At 36.4% G+C, this 18,553-nt stretch overlaps 2 protein-coding genes across 2 annotated transcripts in view; both read left to right on the forward strand.

Moving 5' to 3' along the window:
• LOC114761464 (structural maintenance of chromosomes flexible hinge domain-containing protein GMI1) overlaps positions 1–18,553 on the forward strand; it is a 20,998-nt gene continuing 2,445 nt past the window's right edge. The window contains exons 1-40 of the mRNA XM_028950831.1: positions 1–360; positions 525–557; positions 724–810; positions 898–953; positions 1,183–1,266; positions 1,673–1,745; positions 2,018–2,073; positions 2,193–2,298; positions 2,407–2,475; positions 3,007–3,090; positions 3,227–3,277; positions 3,882–4,017; positions 4,133–4,188; positions 4,274–4,402; positions 4,766–4,856; positions 4,947–4,981; positions 5,129–5,204; positions 5,304–5,486; positions 5,687–5,842; positions 6,599–6,620; positions 6,711–6,825; positions 6,937–7,053; positions 7,262–7,576; positions 7,674–7,808; positions 8,315–8,413; positions 8,662–8,728; positions 9,008–9,093; positions 9,244–9,525; positions 9,596–9,739; positions 10,056–10,167; positions 10,579–10,783; positions 10,881–11,072; positions 11,208–11,528; positions 12,123–12,399; positions 14,069–14,149; positions 15,953–16,078; positions 16,499–16,613; positions 17,126–17,363; positions 17,555–17,746; positions 17,847–18,167. Coding sequence (XP_028806664.1) covers positions 1–360; positions 525–557; positions 724–810; positions 898–953; positions 1,183–1,266; positions 1,673–1,745; positions 2,018–2,073; positions 2,193–2,298; positions 2,407–2,475; positions 3,007–3,090; positions 3,227–3,277; positions 3,882–4,017; positions 4,133–4,188; positions 4,274–4,402; positions 4,766–4,856; positions 4,947–4,981; positions 5,129–5,204; positions 5,304–5,486; positions 5,687–5,842; positions 6,599–6,620; positions 6,711–6,825; positions 6,937–7,053; positions 7,262–7,576; positions 7,674–7,808; positions 8,315–8,413; positions 8,662–8,728; positions 9,008–9,093; positions 9,244–9,525; positions 9,596–9,739; positions 10,056–10,167; positions 10,579–10,783; positions 10,881–11,072; positions 11,208–11,528; positions 12,123–12,399; positions 14,069–14,149; positions 15,953–16,078; positions 16,499–16,613; positions 17,126–17,363; positions 17,555–17,746; positions 17,847–18,167 — 5,483 coding nt within the window. The remainder of the gene's footprint in view (positions 361–524; positions 558–723; positions 811–897; positions 954–1,182; positions 1,267–1,672; positions 1,746–2,017; positions 2,074–2,192; positions 2,299–2,406; positions 2,476–3,006; positions 3,091–3,226; positions 3,278–3,881; positions 4,018–4,132; positions 4,189–4,273; positions 4,403–4,765; positions 4,857–4,946; positions 4,982–5,128; positions 5,205–5,303; positions 5,487–5,686; positions 5,843–6,598; positions 6,621–6,710; positions 6,826–6,936; positions 7,054–7,261; positions 7,577–7,673; positions 7,809–8,314; positions 8,414–8,661; positions 8,729–9,007; positions 9,094–9,243; positions 9,526–9,595; positions 9,740–10,055; positions 10,168–10,578; positions 10,784–10,880; positions 11,073–11,207; positions 11,529–12,122; positions 12,400–14,068; positions 14,150–15,952; positions 16,079–16,498; positions 16,614–17,125; positions 17,364–17,554; positions 17,747–17,846; positions 18,168–18,553) is intronic.
• The window catches only part of LOC114761497 (uncharacterized), a 27,419-nt gene continuing 20,401 nt past the window's right edge, over positions 11,536–18,553 (forward strand). Inside the window, exon 1 of the mRNA XM_028950879.1 lies at positions 11,536–11,546. The gene's annotated coding sequence lies outside the window, so the exon portion shown is untranslated. The remainder of the gene's footprint in view (positions 11,547–18,553) is intronic.

The raw sequence follows: 18,553 nt of genomic DNA on the forward strand, positions 1-18,553 counted from the left end.
ATGGAAGGCTCATCGAATTACAGGATCTCTAGAAAGAGGAAAGTGTGCATAAGTGATGATGATGGTGATAACGACATCATTGCAAAGGTTTACAGGTTTAAAATCTTATTACCAAACCGGACGAGCATAGAACTGAATCTGCGGAATCCTGATCCTGAAATGCCTCTCAGAGACTTCATCAGTTTGGTGAAGGATAAGTATTTGGTGGCTCGAAAGCGCTCTCCATTAGTAACGAAGAAAAGGGATATTAACTGGAGCGTTGGTAATCTATTTCTTCTGGATGCTAATGATGCAAAAGTCAAAGATCCAGTTCGCTTCAAAAACTATGATCCTCACAAGTGCCATTTCTTACGACTTCAAGTGAGTGCAAGCGTTAGTGGTCATGCTCTGTTTTAGTGGCCATCATTTCGCAGACACCCATAACATTTTATGCAATCATCTTTGCTTAAATTTATATTACGCTTGATGGCATTATATTTCTTACTTGCTGATGGTTTAATGCTTTTTTGATCTCTCTGTATTAGGATGAGTATGGCGATATTGCTTACACTTTTAAGGTTTGTATGCTATATGGACTTTTCTTGTTCATGTTCATTTAGTTTTCTGTTTTCTAGTGCCTGTCAGTGTATATGTTTTAATGGTTAATTGGTCATCGGAATAAGGTTTTGATTCTGAGAGCATCTTTTAATCAGAGGCTACGTTAAAATTTTGTTTGGTATGCAGAACATGTGGGATTTAACACCAGATACTAATCTGCTATTGGAGCTTCCTGAAGAATACACTTTCGAAACAGCTCTTGCGGACTTGATTGTGAGATCCTTGACGCAACTGAGAAAATAAACTCGTAATGTTCAAATGTAATGGAGATTTTGACGCTAACACTACTGTCTTTATCAGGATAATTCCTTGCAAGCTGTTTGGTCTAATCAGGAAAATGAGAGGAGACTTATTAGGTATGCCATCAGTTGGATAATTTTCCAGTTTTCAAGTATCAAATTGCACTATCTTACATTGTCCAACTGTTATTTTGAAGAAATATATTATGAAGCGTATTGTTCTGCACAAATTACTTCAAACTATAGCGTACGGATTAAAAAGTAATTCAAAATTTATTTGGTAATTACTAATATATTTTATTAAAATCACATTGACGTAGGGATGTTCATTTTTATTTATTTGCAGAATAGATCTGGATGGGGATAAGATATCAATTTTTGACACTGGCTCCGGAATGGATGACACTGATGAAAATTCCTTAGTGAAGTGGTATGTGGTATTTTATTTTGTGAATTTCTTAAAAATGCGATGTTACTTGTCTGTTGTTTCTCGACAAGGAAAACGTTATTGAGGGCCGTATAGATTTGTGTCTAGGTGTTAGGATTAGGGACTAGAGGACATAAGTTGTGGGGGATTGAATTCTGCCACTAGTTTCATGGCATACTGAATTTTGAAACCAGTCTTAATTTTTGATTCAACATACGCATGTGTTTGAGATTGTTACTGTGTGATCTGGGAATTTCAAACTATAGAGTATTTGTTGCCTCATGTTGAAATTGATTTTCCGAAGTAAATTATATTTGAGGAGATAGAATCTAAGATTCAAGACTGGTTAGAATGATCGCTTGCTTCATATTTCACGCATTCACATTATGTTGAAGTCTTATCTTCTCAGGGGTAAGATGGGCGCTTCACTTAATAGATCATCTAAATCACTGGCTATAGGGGGGAAACCTCCATATTTGAAGGTAACATTAATTCTCGGGACTCTGTGTTCTTCTGTTTTAATTGTGTCTTGAGTTCTTAGATTTTCCTTAACTTTCTGACTCTTCCTATGCTGCGGGCCTCCTAATACTCTCTACACTATCTATATATATTGGTAATAGGGATTATTCAGTTAATTTTGTGGATTACGATTTGTGCTGCAATATTCATTACATTCTTGCCATTATTGTAGCTTAATTTTGCTAATGCGTGTCATCTTCTAAGCTTTCTCCATTTATTTGTGGTGACTGTGCAGCCTTATTTTGGGATGTTTGGATACGGTGGACCTATTGCATCTATGCATCTGGGGCGGTAGTTCTTTCCCCAAAATGAATTCCCATTTTTCACACGTCTTTGTTCAATTACTCTATACTCTGACTTCGTATCTCTCCCTTTCCAACCTCTATAATCATTTTATTCTTGTTTTATAGGCGGGCCGTTGTTTCCTCCAAGACAAAACACATCAAGAAAGTCTACATGTTGCATCTTGAGAGAGAAGCTTTGCTAAGTCCGTCTAACTTTGATCTAACTTGGAAGGTAATAATGATTCCTCATCAGTACAATATTTTTTGTGCTTGCTTTTACTTGTTCCTGGAGTTTGCAAACAGTAATCCGTTACTTTTGTTTATTTATCTGTCATTTCAGACTGATGGTGGCATCAGGAATCCCTCAGAGGAAGAAAACAGGGATTCAAATCATGGCAGTTTCACAAAGGTAGTTAGTGCCCATGATCTTTTATTTCTTCTCTCATTTTCTTTTTCTTTTGTCTTTTTTATATAACCCTGCTCGTTTGACTTTTGTTCTTAGCTGCGAGAAGTATTTTAGAAAGTGAGCTGTCTTATCGTACTTATTCTACGCACGAACATTCGCCGTTTGCGACACTTTGAATTGCTTTTTGAACACTTCAAAATTTTGTCATATTGTCACCTTTTGTGGTATGCCCATGCATCTTGAAAGTAGCGCCACCCATTGATATATAACTCGGTTTTCATAAGTTTCATATGCTTTTTTGCTTTCTTCTATGTTATATATAAACATTGACATTAGAATCAGATAACTTTTATCAGATTTGGTTGAAAACAGTTTTGTAAATTAGTTAGTCGTTATTTCCCGCCAAGCTATTTACTTCCGTATATAAACAACATGTGTATCAATGAAATGCAATTCTTTCCTTTTCTACATTGTTATAATTTCTTAGTCCTGCAAGTTTAATTGGTTATTCTAATTTTTGAAAGTTATCTGCAGGTTGAGATTTTCTGTTCAGACTTCAAGGGCGACCTCGCTAAACTTCAGTGCCAGATGAAGGACATCTATTTCCCTTACATTCAGGTTTGGTTTGATTGGAATTCCCTTGTTTTTTTTCCTTTCTGGCTTACGTGTTGTTTTTGTTTTATAACAAGAACCATTGACATTAAAATGGTCGTAGAGTATTATCTGCTGTCTCTAAAACAATCCTTTCCTGCAGTGTGATGACATGTCCAAGACCAGGAAGACTACTACACCAATAGAGTTCCAGGTTCTTGCGTCAGAATTACAATTTCGATAGCTCATGATCAAAATGTTGTGAATTTCAGTAATCCTTCAGAATTGATGCATAAGAGCTGGATGCAATCTGCTTGCATTCTCCCTGTCTTGTCATACTATTTATTTTTCCTTTTAATGGCAGCTGACCAAGTACTCCTCTAAAATGTCATTATAAGATTCTTACAGACACAGGAGTTCAGGCGATAAAAAAAAATGCTATATTGTAGCAGATACTTGAATTGATATGTAGCCTTAGATACTCCCTCACACTCTCTTGAGACATGGCGTAATTTTACAGCCTTTCATTTTATTAATGAGAACATATATCAATCTTTCTTAGAATTATAGGACAAATTGTGATGAGAATCAAGATGAGCTTCAGCAATGCACGATTACCAAAATACTTCTATCTTTGTCATAGGGCATAAAAGTGATAAAATAAGAGTAATCAACTGTCAATATATAAAACATATTGGAGGGCGCACTATTTATAAGTTATGAAAAATGAGACCTATCTTTTAGATTTTGTGTAACGCATGGGCTCACGTCTAATTTACTCTACTATGTATGTGAGATTGGACCTGCTAATTTTACAGGTTAATGGTGTGGATTTGACCGAAATTGAAGGTGGGGAGGTTGCAATCACCAATTGGCACTCTTGTAATGGCCCTGAGTTTGTTTTACAGCTTCGTTTTTCCTTTATGCATCATTGTGACAGCGCGAGAACTCCTGGTAATCCCGTTCAATCTTTATATGCCATGGTGTGCTGCGTGTTTAAATGTCTGATCAACTGCCAGAAAATTTGCCAATGTTTAATTCTACTTCAAAATCTTTGTTTTAGGATCAGGAGCATCTCAAGAAGCAAATGCACGTCTGAGGTTAGTGTATCTACCCTTCAGAGAGGTAACAACATAGAGAATATAACCCGTTTTCTATAATTCACAATTTACAAATCTATGATAAAAGGGAAAGATTTTTTAAATTTCAGGGAAAGGAGAATATTGAGAGGGTTTTGGAGAAGTTGAAGGCCGATGGTTTTGAAACGAAAGAGAACTTCCAAAGCTTTAGTCGGGTCTCTGTTCGGCGGCTTGGTCGTCTACTTCCAGATGCTCGTTGGGTAAAATTTCATCCTTGGCATCGACTTTGTATCTTTTTTTGCTCCCTGAATTCTCCTAGCTGTTTTTATATGCTTCATCATGGGTTATTAATCCCATTATTGATATTGATTATTGATTTGATTCTGGAAATAAAGGTTTGTGAGCTACACTCAACGATCACTACTTTAGATACTCTCAAACGGAATTAAAAAAACACATGGTTTTCTTTGACCGTAAGTTAACTTGCTAGTTAGGCAGCGTTCCCAAAATCAGTAGCTAATAAAGGAGTCAGCTGGAATTTGTTATGTCATTTGCTCAGATGCCTTCTTCAGACATAATCTAAATATGTGTGATTGCTCGAGATTTTTCTTCCTTTACCACAGGGTATGCTTCCTTTTATGGATTTGAGGAACAAAAAAGGGAACAGGGCTCACCAATTGAAGAGGTGTTGTTTAAGGGTGAAATGCTTTATAGGTACTGCGTCACAACATTATTGCTTTCATGGGCGCAATTAATTTAGTTTGCTAAATTCTGTGTCCTCATCTAGACCTTTGTGCTTTGCAGAGACCGACGGAGGTTTCAAGCCAACACCATCCAAGGTTATACACGCTATACTTAAATACTGTGCATGTCTCCCATATTTCCTGGATTTGTTATGCATTTGTTATTAATCTCTCTATTCACTGACGCAACAAGTAAATATAAGGGGAATGGTACATAATGATAGTTAATACGTGTCTTTTCAGACTGATCTAGCTCAGCACAATCACTTTACGACTGCTTTGAAGAAAATTGGCAGTAGGGTTCCTGAGAAAGAGAGAGGTAATCTGCCCTTGTATATATATTTTACGCATGACGCTAGTTCAGCTTTGCTGTCTTGTTTTTGGAACATCGTACTGATCAGTTATTTTAAATCACTAGATGTTATCGTCGAAATTCGAAGAGCTGGGAAGCTTTTAACTCCATTCCAACTGGAAAGAGAATACCAAGATTGGATTATTCAAATGCATGAACGGTATGATGAAGAAGTCGATTCGGGTGAGGATCAGCCACTTATTATCGTCTCCCCACCAAACAAAAAGGCACTCGGCATCTCTTCTGACGGTATTTAACAATGATCAACTGATCAAATCCTAGTTTCCCCTTGATGTCCTTCCGATTGGTTTCTTTCTATATGTACTTTTTGCAATGGGCAAATAAATCATGCAAAGAAGACCAGCGGATTCAGGATATAGTGGGAATCTTTTCTGGGCATGAGTAAATCTATATTTATCTCGTCATTTTTTTTCCTCATTTACATGCAGTCGCAAGGGTTCATCAGAAGTTGAAGCGAAAGGAAAATTCCTGGAGCCGTGGGGAGAAAATCAAAGTACTCAAGGGAGCATGCCCGGGGCGTCGCAACAATACTTATGCGACTATAGAATATTTCCTGCTAGATGGATTAGAAGGGGACGCTGGGGGTAAGCTCTTAGATAATAAACCCGTTCTTTTTTTTTTCCCCCCTTTTTCGGGTACTCGAGTTTGAGCTTGGCTCGACGGTTAATTTACGATACTGCAGAATGAATGTTCTCGTGGTAATCTTAAAACTCCAAAGTTGATTTCTAAAATAATATAAGAATATATATTTATTCATATGACTTGTTTATGAACAAGCAGCAAATAAATTTGTTTTGCAATATAACGAAAGCTAGCCTTTATCCCTTAATTTATTACTTCGAACACAAATTGTTATGATATTCAAAAGAACAGTTACCATGGTAGTGCTATGCAAAGCGCTTGTTGAACTGTATCTATGGCTCGAAATATCGTCTTGAGCATAAATTATGAAATAAATGTCGAAATTCCGTAAAATTTGTGTATTGAAACTCTACCTAGTACCTACATCACTTTTGCTTAATTCACGCAATGTTGCTTTCATGGTAAAGGAAAATATGAAATCTCTATACGAAAGGATACTTTGTGCAAGGTGCGGAGGGGTCAAAGTTTAAATTGTTTCCACAATTACATTGCGATATCTATTGATTTTTATCTAAAATTGTGGTTCAAATTCTAAGCCACTTCTTTCCACAGCCGAGGGAAATAACTATTTCTATTATTTTATGAGATGGTTACACTGTCATTAATAGTAGCATCACATCCTTGTGAATTTGTTTTCCTAATTTGTGGGTTCTTGATAATATGAAGAAGCTGACTAGCTTTGTTTTCTTTGCTAATAGGAGAGGCCCGCATCATATGCAGGTCAGTCGTTGTTATCCTTGAAAGAACTTTATATAATAATAATATGATTCCTTGTGTCGCTTCTCAAAATTTGGTGTGCTTATATTGTAGGTCAATGGATGTACCGAATGAAAATGGCTGTGTCCTTTCCGTCGATGATGAGCATGCAAGTTTGGACCTTCGGAGTTCTTTATCTTTACCTTTAAGCGTGATTGACTCTGGAAAGGTTGTCGCTTACTTTGCAAGCTTATTTTTCTTGTTTATAATTTGAGATCTTTTTTTTTTTTGGTGATATTATAATTTGAGATCTTTGCTAACACAAAGAAATACGTACCAGCTTGTACATGTTGAAAGCATTGAATGGGATACTCAACTTAATGAGAAACAACAGAAATCTCCTGCTTTCATCGAGTTGCTGAGTTGGAACCATTGTCAGGAGTTGGAGATAGATGGGGTTAGTATTTTAGATTTTGACCCCCCCCCCAAAAAAAAAAACCTTTTCTCCTCTCAACTACCGTGTGAGCTTGTTCCTCAAGTGCTGCTATTATTGAATTCTCTGGTTAAGGCTGATTTTTGGCTTTGAGGACCTGAAATAGTTAAAATTTCCTGTTATCCACATTCTAAAGAAGTTAACTCTGAAAGATATTCATTTTCCTCTACAGACATTACCTATTAATACCCCGATTTTTGCCGGTCAAGTTCCTCCAACCCATGTTGTAGCAGTAGTTAGGCCCGCGAATTTTATGCCTGGCAATACAGGCAAGTTAGACCAGAAGGGTATTTTCAAGAGCAGCACAGAGATGACAATGGAAGTCAAATTTAAGGATGAAGGCCAGAATTCTCAGGATGTAATTCTTTCAGAACGTATATCACCAGGAGCTCATAAAGGGCTTAATGGCTTATACTTCTTTCCCCTTGGATGCAAGTTACCCAATTTATTTCACAAAGCTGGTGCTTACGTGTTTTCATTCTCTCTTGTAAGAAGGCATGGAATTTTTTTTTTTTTTTTAAATCTGCCTATTTTAAATGTGGTACTGACCAATCAGTATGTTGTGTTGGATTTTTACCCGCTAGATCCAATCAAGCTCTAAAAATTGTGACGAAAGAGTGATTGTGAAGCCTTCTACTCTTAAGCATGTCGAACTCCGGTCACCAACACTGAAAAACCAGTTGCTTCCTGGTTATGTGTTTAAGAAGTTCGTGTTGGAGGTAGGTAAATATGAATGCTGCTATCGTTTCTTGATGTCTATTTTTATTTTCATATAGAGCTGGGTAAATTGAAAAATTAACATGTAATCAACCATATAGGAGTATGGTAGTAGTTATTTTCATCCTTCTTAGGAAAATAAATCAATATGCCGATGATCAATTAAGTTCTCTGTCGAAACAGGCACACATCTAGATTTTCTTAATTTGTTGACATCTGCAGAGGCATATATCTTCCGTTTCTTTTACTGCTCTTCCTTTTAAGAATAAATGCAATGAAGAGGTACAAAGAATATTTTTGCCCAGGATAACTCCAGAAAGTCGTAGCCCGCTCAAGTGAGCCCCCATCCATGAATGCTTACAAATTGCTTCCTTTAATTAGGAGATAGATATTTTACCCGTATATCTATCATTCTTTAGTTTATGCTGAGTTTCTACTTTCAATATATTGGAAGTAATTGTCTATTGAATCTTCTTGCTAAGTCTTTTTGTTAATGTTGACCTTTCAGATGTTTGATGCATATGGAAACCACGTGTCTATCGGTTCGGAGGTTACTTTGTCTTTGTCAAATTTCGTCATTGAAGATCACGTGGGCATGATACGAAAGGTCACGTTACCCTGGCAATCTTTGTTGTATTTATAATCGTGATTTGTGAAGAGTGAGTTCTTTTCTGGGGATGTACGAAAACTGGCTTTTATTTGGTTTGATAGACTCTTTTAACTAAAAAAAAAGCACACGAACCTTGGTGTATAGTATTGAAGTGTTCCTGGCCTAAAGCAGATGAGACGCAGTAGAGATGCAATTGTATGGATAATTGCTAACCGGAATTTTTTGTATGTTCCTTTGACATGCAGGTTGATGCTCGTGGAAAAATTGACCTTAGCGGTCTACTGAAGTTGACTGCAGGTTTTGGAGAAAATGGTATGGAAATCATAAATTTGCTGCAAATCATCTGTTCAATTAATATCTAGTTTCAACATTAGGTCAGGGTCAACATTTCTTCCGTAATTCTTGGCCTGCATCCTGAAAAATCCGAATGCACTATTGTTAGCGGCATCTTTGCCCTAGTTTCTTTACAAGGGTTATGGGAATATATGTCATGGCTGTTTCTCATCGAAAGAGAGATATTCATGGCTGTTCAATTATTGGTGCGGCTGTATTTTGCTACTTCTAGTCTCATTTGCGTTCTACATTCTGCAGCATCCCTATCTGTTCTGTTCGAGGACAAAATAGTTTTTGAGCAGGAATTTTCAACAGTGAGAAGGAAATTGAGAATTACATCGAAGGTTGGTCTTGAAAATGTTACACATATTGACGATTTATATGCTCTTACTTCTAGTCGTTTTTCTCCCCCTGAAAAAATAAGATTCTAGTCGTTTTTAATGTGAGCTTTTTTTTTTGTCATTTAAGAACGACTTTGTATGCATGCTTTTCAGTTGCCTGATATCTGTATCGCGGGCAGTCAATTGGAAAACCTTGTTTTTGAAGTGGTTGATCCTGATGGAGATGTAGATATGAATATTCATCACGATGATAAGGATGGCCAATCTCATATGCTCATTATCAAGTCAGTGTCTTCTCAAGCACGGCAATTTTTCCAATACGCTTTCGAGCATGGGTGCTGCACTGTCCGTGCGATACCCATTCCACTAAATGGAGGGATTTTTTGCTTTTCAGCCGCTCATTCTCAGTATCCGGATCTAAGTATAACTGTTGAGGTTGGAAAAATAATCTCTCCTCTAAATTTTGACCAAATGCTATTCTATAATTGGTTGGATTTGGATGCAGATCCGTGTTGCAAATGCTCCAAAAGCAGAGTATGATGGCAGCCAATTTGCATGTCTCGATAATAGTATGATGCAACTGCAGGACTTGTCTTTATCATTTAATCAAGACAAGAAGTCAACGATCTCCTTTGTAAATGAGGATGAGGTACGACAAATATTCTCAGCTATGTTTTTACCATTATATGTGGACGTTCTGCATGAAAAGGGAGCTGCTGGTCTGTGTTTCATCATGCATGAAAGCTTATAAGATTAACTTGTTTAATGAAATTAAATACCTTTGTTACCATTATCTGATGCAGTAATTGCTCATGACTTTACTTGATCTACTTTAACGAGCAGTTAACATGCTTTACTTTTTGAGTTTTGACAATACTATATGGCAAGATATGGGAATATTGATTGCATTAAATCCTATCTTATGTCACAGCTGTAGTTGGTATTAAGGTGCATCTATTTTGCAGGAACTTCAAGACATCCTCAAGATTGGTCAAGAAATTGGACAAATTGAAACGTTCCTTCTTGATCTTAATAATCTCAAGGCTAAAACTGAGCAAGAGGTGTTGAAGTTACAAGGTTCTCCCCCCCTCTCCCCCTCTCCCCGCACCTATCTATATATAACTAAACACAAACAAATTATACTTGACAGTTCCAAAAAAATGTGCAGAAAGTTCTTGAGTAATCATATATAAGGTAATATATCATATTCTAGTGTCATCATTAATTTTTTGTCATTTTTTGTTAAAGCAATTCATATTTAGGGCGTTTTGGCAATTAAAAGTCAATATAATATAGATAGTGCCTGTAATAGCTTTACTAAGTAGTCCTTTTGCGTTTTGGGACTTTTCTGTCTCAATCGTTGCATCAGTGCTCTTATGCGTTTCTGCACGCAATATGCCTGGTTCTGTTAATGACTCATTGAACTAAGAAGTTGAAAAATAGATAAATGACATGGTCGATGGTTTGTGCTTACTCTTAATGACACAGAAGGGGGTGGTCGTCATCAATTGAGAAATATAAATGGTCTATTCACCAAAGATGAACTGAAGGAAAGAATAAAATACGTGGAAAACTCAGCAGCTGCTGTTATCTGCGGTTTCTTGCCTAATCAAATGCCACAGAACTGTATCATGGACGATATAATAAACCTGGTTGCACTTCTTGGTACTGTTCAGAGCCCTGAGCTTAGCAGGTCGTGTTCCTTTGCCTTTATTATTTCTCTCATTACTGCTATGGGGGGAATTTATTTCTTTCTACTTCTGACCATGTGCTAGCTAACTCATCTGCAGAGTACTAGCAGAGTATCTTGGAGAAGATAAAATGCTGGCTGTTGTTTGTAGAACCTTTAATGCTGCAAGTGCTCTTGAGAGATATACACAAAGCGGAGAAGTTGATCATACCCTTGCTTTACATGCTGAAGCAGCCGCGCTTGGAAAAGTCATATGTACGCGTTTCCTTGTTTTGGGCCTTGAAGATATAAGGTAATGTGAGCTTGGCATTTTTCCATTTGTTATATGATTATCTTTTTCAATGAAAGTGCGGAATGGGGCCAAATTTCTGTGTTGTTTTTTGCATTTTAAAATGAAATGTTACGCTCATGCACGTGTGTTTGACAGGCCATACAATGGGTGTTGCCAAGGGCATGACCCTCAGAGGAAGCTGACCTTGCCAGATCCTACCTTGCCAAATGGATGCGTGCCAGCAGGTTTTTTGGGTTATGCCGTTAATATGATTGAGCTGGATGATCATTACTTGCAAATAAGGACTGCTGCAGGGCATGGGCTCCGGGAGACTGTGCTTTTTAGTCTATTCAGGAAGCTCCAAGTTTATGAAACAAGGGAGTACATGATGGCTGCTCGAGCCTGTCTAGAGGATGGAGCTGTTTCCTTAGATGGCGGCATTATAAAAGAAAGTGGACTAATCTCTCTTGGTTATGGGTATGTATCTCCCCGAGTGTTATTTGTATGGATAGTATGTTTCTTGCTGTCTTGCATTTCATGCCATGTATCTTGTGTTCGGAGCACTACTTTTAGTATTTGTGCTCTTGTTTTTTTTTTTTTTTTTTTAATTTTTGGAGGGAGGAAAACTAAATGATTTCATAAACTTGGACGTGACAGAATCACTTGATGTTGAAGTTGTCCTCCCATCAACTTGTCCAATCTCTTAATTCCCCATTCTAATTTGATGAGGCACTAAATGCAACTTATCGCTTCTTCATGCCCAGATTCCGAATCTATTTGTCATTATGTCCATAGGTGTCTGTCGTGCAGATATTTTCCTGTCGTTTATCACTGTTCAATACTCTCTGCATTAGTAGGTGATGTGTTGTTGAGGTATGAGTAAAAATGGAAAATGCCTTTTTGACTTGCGGCGATGAACAAGTGTTCAGATTTGACATTGATACATTTGTCGTTAAAATGATGGTTTAAATCTGATTCAAAATGTCATCCGAATTCATTTATGCGGATGTTTGTTTATGACAAGGATTTTGATAGTGAAATATAACACAGTTTACTTGTTCTTTCCTGCAGAAATCCTTCAATATGCTTTCCTCTTGAGAGTCCGGTGCTTGTCACCCCAGATACTGGAGATATGATATCCGAGATTGGGGAATTGAAGGAAAAGTTGATGGACATTGAGGATGATATAAGAAAAGTGATTAAATTGCGCGAGAAGTGTCTGAAGAAGTTTCATAGAAGATACAATCGGTATGCGAGGATTCTGGATGAATCGGGGCCTGTGATTGAAAACCAATTGTTGGAATATAAACCCAGTACAACGGACAACTCAAATATACATGAACAAGCTGTGTGAATATGAATGGCCAAAAAAGGAGGGGGGAAAAAGCTCTGTGAATATGCATTGTACAGTTTTTGCATGATTAGAAGTTCAGAACAATTATATGTATATACCGTGCGTTTATTTATGTAATAGTTTTTTTCTTGTGGGGTCAATGCTGTAGTTCAGAAGCTATCAAATTTGCAGACTATACTGGAGCATATCGGAGACAAAATATTTAGTCCTTTGCGCATTTGTTTTACACCTGGCGATCTACACTTGACATGTGCACTTTCTAGGCCATCTGCTACACTTGCATATTTGTTGAAAAAAAAAAATCTTCCTTTGGATGAGTTCCCAGGAATGCCGGGCCGGTAGATAACACTGATAGTTGGAAGAAAAGTAATTCTCATAGCGAGCTAGGTGCAGTTCTTTTCTGCAAATTTCACTCGTGCGTGTTGATGATGCTGTCACCTTGAATATGAATAAACAGCAGCAGCAAGAAGAATTCATGTTCATGGTAGTTTCGTCATCTTGAAGAGGTTGTTTTCATCCTCAAAAAAGTCCCCTCTCCCCCCGGCTATGTATATTACTCAAGTACTAATATAAGACTCTTTTGGGTCTTACATTTAGAACTAATTGAGATAGGATTGGTTTGTTTATAAATTATATTTTGTACATGTATACAAATTTAATTCTTTTGTTTTTTTAATAACTACTTTGATTACATGTCTATGTACTCCTACTGGTCCATAATGTAAGAAATCTTATAGAAGAATATTTTGATCTAAAATTAATTTTTATCAGTTTGAAACATGTTAAATGACTTAACTATCGCATAAGGGCAGATCCTTGTAATTGTTCTCTTTCTATCGCTAAATTCTCACATTTTTTTCACAAAATTTCTTTCACATTCTTTTCTCTCTTATTCTCTTTTCCTCACTCTTCTCTTTATATATAAAGATATAGTCCTCTATTCGTATTTATAGAGTAGAGGGGAAAAAATATTTTTTAGTCTTATTGAGAGGATATTGAGAGAAATTTTTTATATGTATGTACAATTTTACCCTTTATTTCTTATTATGTTGACTACATGAGGTACAATGTATATTAAATAGAGATAAAGTTAGAAAGTTGTTAAATTTCAAATGAGAGTTAATAAAATTGAAAGTTTTTCTTAATCATAGTGAAACATGTTAAAAGTGACTTATAAATAGGATCATAAGAGTATTAAAGAAATAAATATATTTCTTACACATTTAATATTTTAACCCACTTTTTAATTGATATATTTAATTATTTCAATCTTACAAGACAGAACGTAGTAATAATCAAGTTTCACCAGCAAAAAAGAGTTTACAATAATCATCGCTGTTAAATCGACAGATGGCATTTTTCACCTCAAAACATGAGTCCACTGACAGATGGAATTCATGCAAAAGTTGACATCTTTCAATAATGTAAATATTTTAAGAATTCCTATGTATTTACTAACATACAATGTTCTAATAAATTCAGGCCAAAAAATGTTCTAATAAATTGTAAATAATACAATTTGTTACAATTTCAATATCTTATATTGAATACTGGTATTTATTCATTGAATTTATGATGGTAAAAAAAAAGAAATTAATCCATTTATGATGTGCTGAGATGCTTTGCGTCGTTGAGCATACTGCCGGACCTTCATACCTGAGAGCTGAGAGCTGCGTATCTCAAGGAACGAGTACACCCAGTCTGCGAATTCGAGTCATCAGTCATGTATCAACCGTCCCCCAAGGTGCATTTTTCTCTTTCTCTCTTCACCATTTCCCAATTTCCTTTCCATCTATTGTTTGTCTGCCATCACTCTATTTTAGCCTCGAATTCTATCTTGGTCTTCGATGATTACTGTTCACTTCTTTCTTCCCCTTGAAGTGCTCACAAACTAGACGAATGTTTGGGCTTGCAATGCATGCCTGTTCTTCTCTTCAGATATTATCAAACCCTCAATGGCTTCAATCAGTGCATCAGATGTCAATTATATCCTCTACTGAGTGATTCTTGTAGTTTTCTCTGTTTTTTTTTTTATTGACTTTGTGGGGCTACGCCAAGAGAAGTCGTGTTTTCTTGGCCATTTTTATCGTTTGGAAGGCTTGTAAAATCATCAAAGAAACTATTTTTTTTTTTTTTCAGCAACGGCGATTCATTTTTCTATTGTTTTACTGCCCAATTTCGGGGCTATTATTGGCGCGCCATAACAAAACGCACTGGAGTGGTCTGGGAGATGCTATTGAGAAAATTCTGTGATAGAAGTTTTAATTGCATAATTGAACACACCTGGTTTTGTCGGCAGTACGATTTGGGGATCTTTCATCAGATAAATGCGAGTTACAGAAACCTTTTCCTAGGTAGACCGGATGGGAAAACAGTGAATCGCTCAACCGCATGTACTGTCTTTTCAAAGTCCAAATCTATCTGTTGCATTTGTATATTCCTTGGGTGGTGGTTACATGATTGTTTTGTCAGTAATGCATTGTGGTATCGGTCATTAGTTGAACTGCAGGACTTGAAAGTTATACAATGCTGTTATCAAATTTCACTAGGTTTTGTGATCTTCATGTTCTCCACCGTGATAATCCCCCATTTCATCGTTAATGCACTGTAGTGTCAGTTGTTCGTTAGAACAGTGGAACCCAAAACCTATACGGCGACAGAACTGAATAAGCTAAACATTTCAAAGTACTTGATTTTGAGGTTCCATTTCATTATGTTCATCGTATCTAATTGTTGTAACATGTTGGACATCATTATTATCTTTACGCATCAGCATATAATCACAGAAAACTCTGTCCAAAAGGGTAAATTATATTCATGAACTATTGAATATCCGCCCCTACACGCATGCACAATAAATAATAATACTTCCTCCATTTCAAAATATAAGCTAAACTATGTTGGAGGGGCCTGTTTTTTTAATAAGATAACATTCACTTTGTCTAAGTATTTAATGAGTTTTTTCTAATTTTATCCCCACATATTCTCTTTCCTCTTTAATTCATTTATTGTATCTTTACTTATTTTCTTCATTAATAAGGGTACATTTGGGGGGAAAAAAATACATGCCTTACATATTTATTTTTTTAAACTGATTTTAACTAGTTCTTTGATAAGTGTATATGGATAAAGTTTAACTTATATTTTGAACCGGAGGGAATATTACTAAAGCCTACGCAGTTGACAGTAAATTGATTTGCATTTTACCTTTTACTTTGAAACTCAATTTGGTTTGTCATAATCAACAGTGCCTTCTTTTCTTGGATGACATACTAGGATAGTTTTCTTACAAGTTTCTGAAGTTCATTGGTGCCAGTTATTTAGGGGAACATTGCTTCCGTTGCTCTATGCTTCGGCACATTAAATAAAGTAAAGTAAGAATGTGTCTATCACATGTTATCTAGTCCTTTATGGCATCACTTTATCAAAATATTTAGCTTATGCTTGGGATTTTGGCAGTTAGGCTGTTTTTCAGTTCAAACAGAAAATTTTCCCAATTGGAAGCACTATCTGAATTTATATATGCAAATAACATCTACTTGTGCAGCCTATGGCCGTCCAGAATTCCTCAGCATTGGTGACAGTGGACTTGAATGAAACCTCTATAGATGTGAAAAATGATGTGCCAAATGGAGGTTTTTCACAAGCAGAGGCCATTATCCAACATTCTCAGGTTAGGATTTCTGATGTTGTCTTGTCATTTTGTGTTGTTGCAGTTTCCAATAGAAAAGGAATTTTTTGAAGTTCCATCAGAAATTGTCAAATTGACCCTGCACATTTCTCACCACGTCAGCTGTCATTGCCATTGGTTGAATATCTTCTTTTAAATAAAGTCACATGAATATTTCAATTGAATTGTGCTGTTTCTTATGGACTCTATCACCTTCAGTCCTTCTCTTTCCCTCTGCTGTATGATGAAAATTGAAAGCCATAGATTCAATCATGGAAATGAATGATTGGGATGTCTTGAGATATGCTCTGTGGAATTTCACGGAATCCTGATCCTAGATATATCCTTTAATTATGTTTCCTGATATGGATTTAGTGGTGATACATATCACAAACTTACCTCAAAATTACAAAATACCTGTAGAAACTTCAAGGTGATCTGCAAATGTTGGGGATCAAAATCAAGCAGCGCGAGGACAGCCTAAATTGTCTGAAGGAAGAGAAAAACAAAGTCGATGATTCTATTCTTGATTTGCAAGGTAAACTTTCGTAAATGAGATTTGCAAAGTAAATTTATTCGTACATTTTAAGGCATTTTTCTATCTTTGGCTGGCAAACGGATTCCTAATCATGGGCATAAATGTGACCCTGTTCTGTAAGGTGCATGATGTAATCATTGCAAGCTTCAAACTGTCGGTTGCTAGTTGATGATCATATTTTAAATAACAACTGAGTAAAATATTGGCTGTATTGTTGTTGCCACTGAGAGAACCCTATTTGTGGAACTAGATTTACCAATTAGTTAAAGAAAACAAGGTTTTTGTGATGATGGGCATGGCTCATTGTTGATAATAATGCTTGTGGAGTGTATACATTGAATTGAAGAGCATATGTTAAAGAGTAGATTTACCATCAAGAAGGATGGCATAACCTTCCAAAGTGTTAAACTTTATTTCTTTCCATTGTGTACGCTCTTCATTCCCTTTTCCATACTTATTTTGTATCAACAAAGAGAAAGTTTTATTTGGATTTTTTGTATTCCCATTCATAGTAATGGTTGGGAATCTATGTCCTATAAGTACACCCAAGATTGATGATGGGGATAGATGCCCCCCGGGGAACGAGGAGGAGATATCTGAACAGATACTGCAGCACAAAGAATCTGCTGCTGGTATTTTCTGCCAGCTCAAACGTCATCAAGGAACTCAGGCTTCTCATCTTATGCTGCTGAAGGATGTTGTGGGCGTTGTTGCTACACTGGGCAAAGTTGATGATGATAATCTTAGCAGGTATGTTTCGTTTCCATTCTGAGATATATTTTTATAAGAAAATCACTTCTCCTTCCTTTGGGTTCATTGGCTTCATATTTGACCACTGTGAAACATTGCGTATTTTGCTGTATTGCTAATTTCTCAAATACCTGAGTATACATAAAAATAACATGCATTAATGTGTTTAACTGAACTTATTTGAAATGCAGGCTTCTTTCTGAGTATCTAGGAGTTGAAACTATGCTGGCAGTCGTCTGTAAGACTTATGAAGGGGTGAGGGCTCTTGAAATATATGATGATGAAGGCAACATAAACAAGAGTTCTGGTGTTCATGGGCTAGGTGCCTCTCTCGGAAGGTCCTTGGCTGATCGATTTTCAGTTATATGTCTTGAATCTCTAAGGTATGATTGCATCAGCGTTGTATTCTTCTTGTAAATATAGGATATATTACTCTTGCAAAAGCTATGTGTTTTGATTTTGTTCCCCCTATCCTTCCTGTAGGCCTTATGCTGGTAAATTTGTGCTTGATGATCCACAGAGGAAGTTGGACATTTTAAGCCCAAGATTACCCAATGGGGAGTGTCCAGATGGATTTCTTGGCTTTGCAGTGAACATGATTAACGTGGACGGCTCAAATTTATTTTGTGTGACTCCTAATGGGTATGGCCTCAGAGAGACTTTATTTTATAATCTCTTTTCCCGTCTCCAAATATACAAGACAAGAGCAGAAATGCTGCAAGCTCTTCCTTGCATAAGCGATGGAGCTCTTTCTTTAGATGGAGGAATCATTAGAAGTACTGGTGTATATTTCTTGGGCAACGGGTAAGGGGATTCCTGTCAAATCAATGTGGTTATACATTATGTTTCATTCCTTCTGTATTATCATTTTCAAATTATGAGACAGGTCAAAACTTCATAATTTTCTATCTTAGGAATGGGTATAGTTGTCTTAGTAAGGTTACTGATCTCCATTTTCTGAAAATTGAATGCTATTATAGAGAGAGAGAGATAATTTTATGTAGGTAGAAAAGATATCTTGCAAAAAGGATAGAAATAGAGAAAAGATAATTGCGTTTTCACTTTATGTCTGTAATTTTAGCACCTCAAAAAACGTGAGCCAAATGCCTAAGTAAAGCCGGGTGAAAATTTGAATATCCATCATCCGAGGTTGATTAACAGAATTTTCCCTTTTTTTGTTCTTTAAATTT

The sequence above is a fragment of the Neltuma alba genome, unplaced genomic scaffold, assembly GCF_004799145.2.
Source record: "Neltuma alba isolate B1F8T4 unplaced genomic scaffold, ASM479914v2 tig00011122_pilon, whole genome shotgun sequence".
NCBI lineage: Eukaryota > Viridiplantae > Streptophyta > Magnoliopsida > Fabales > Fabaceae > Neltuma > Neltuma alba.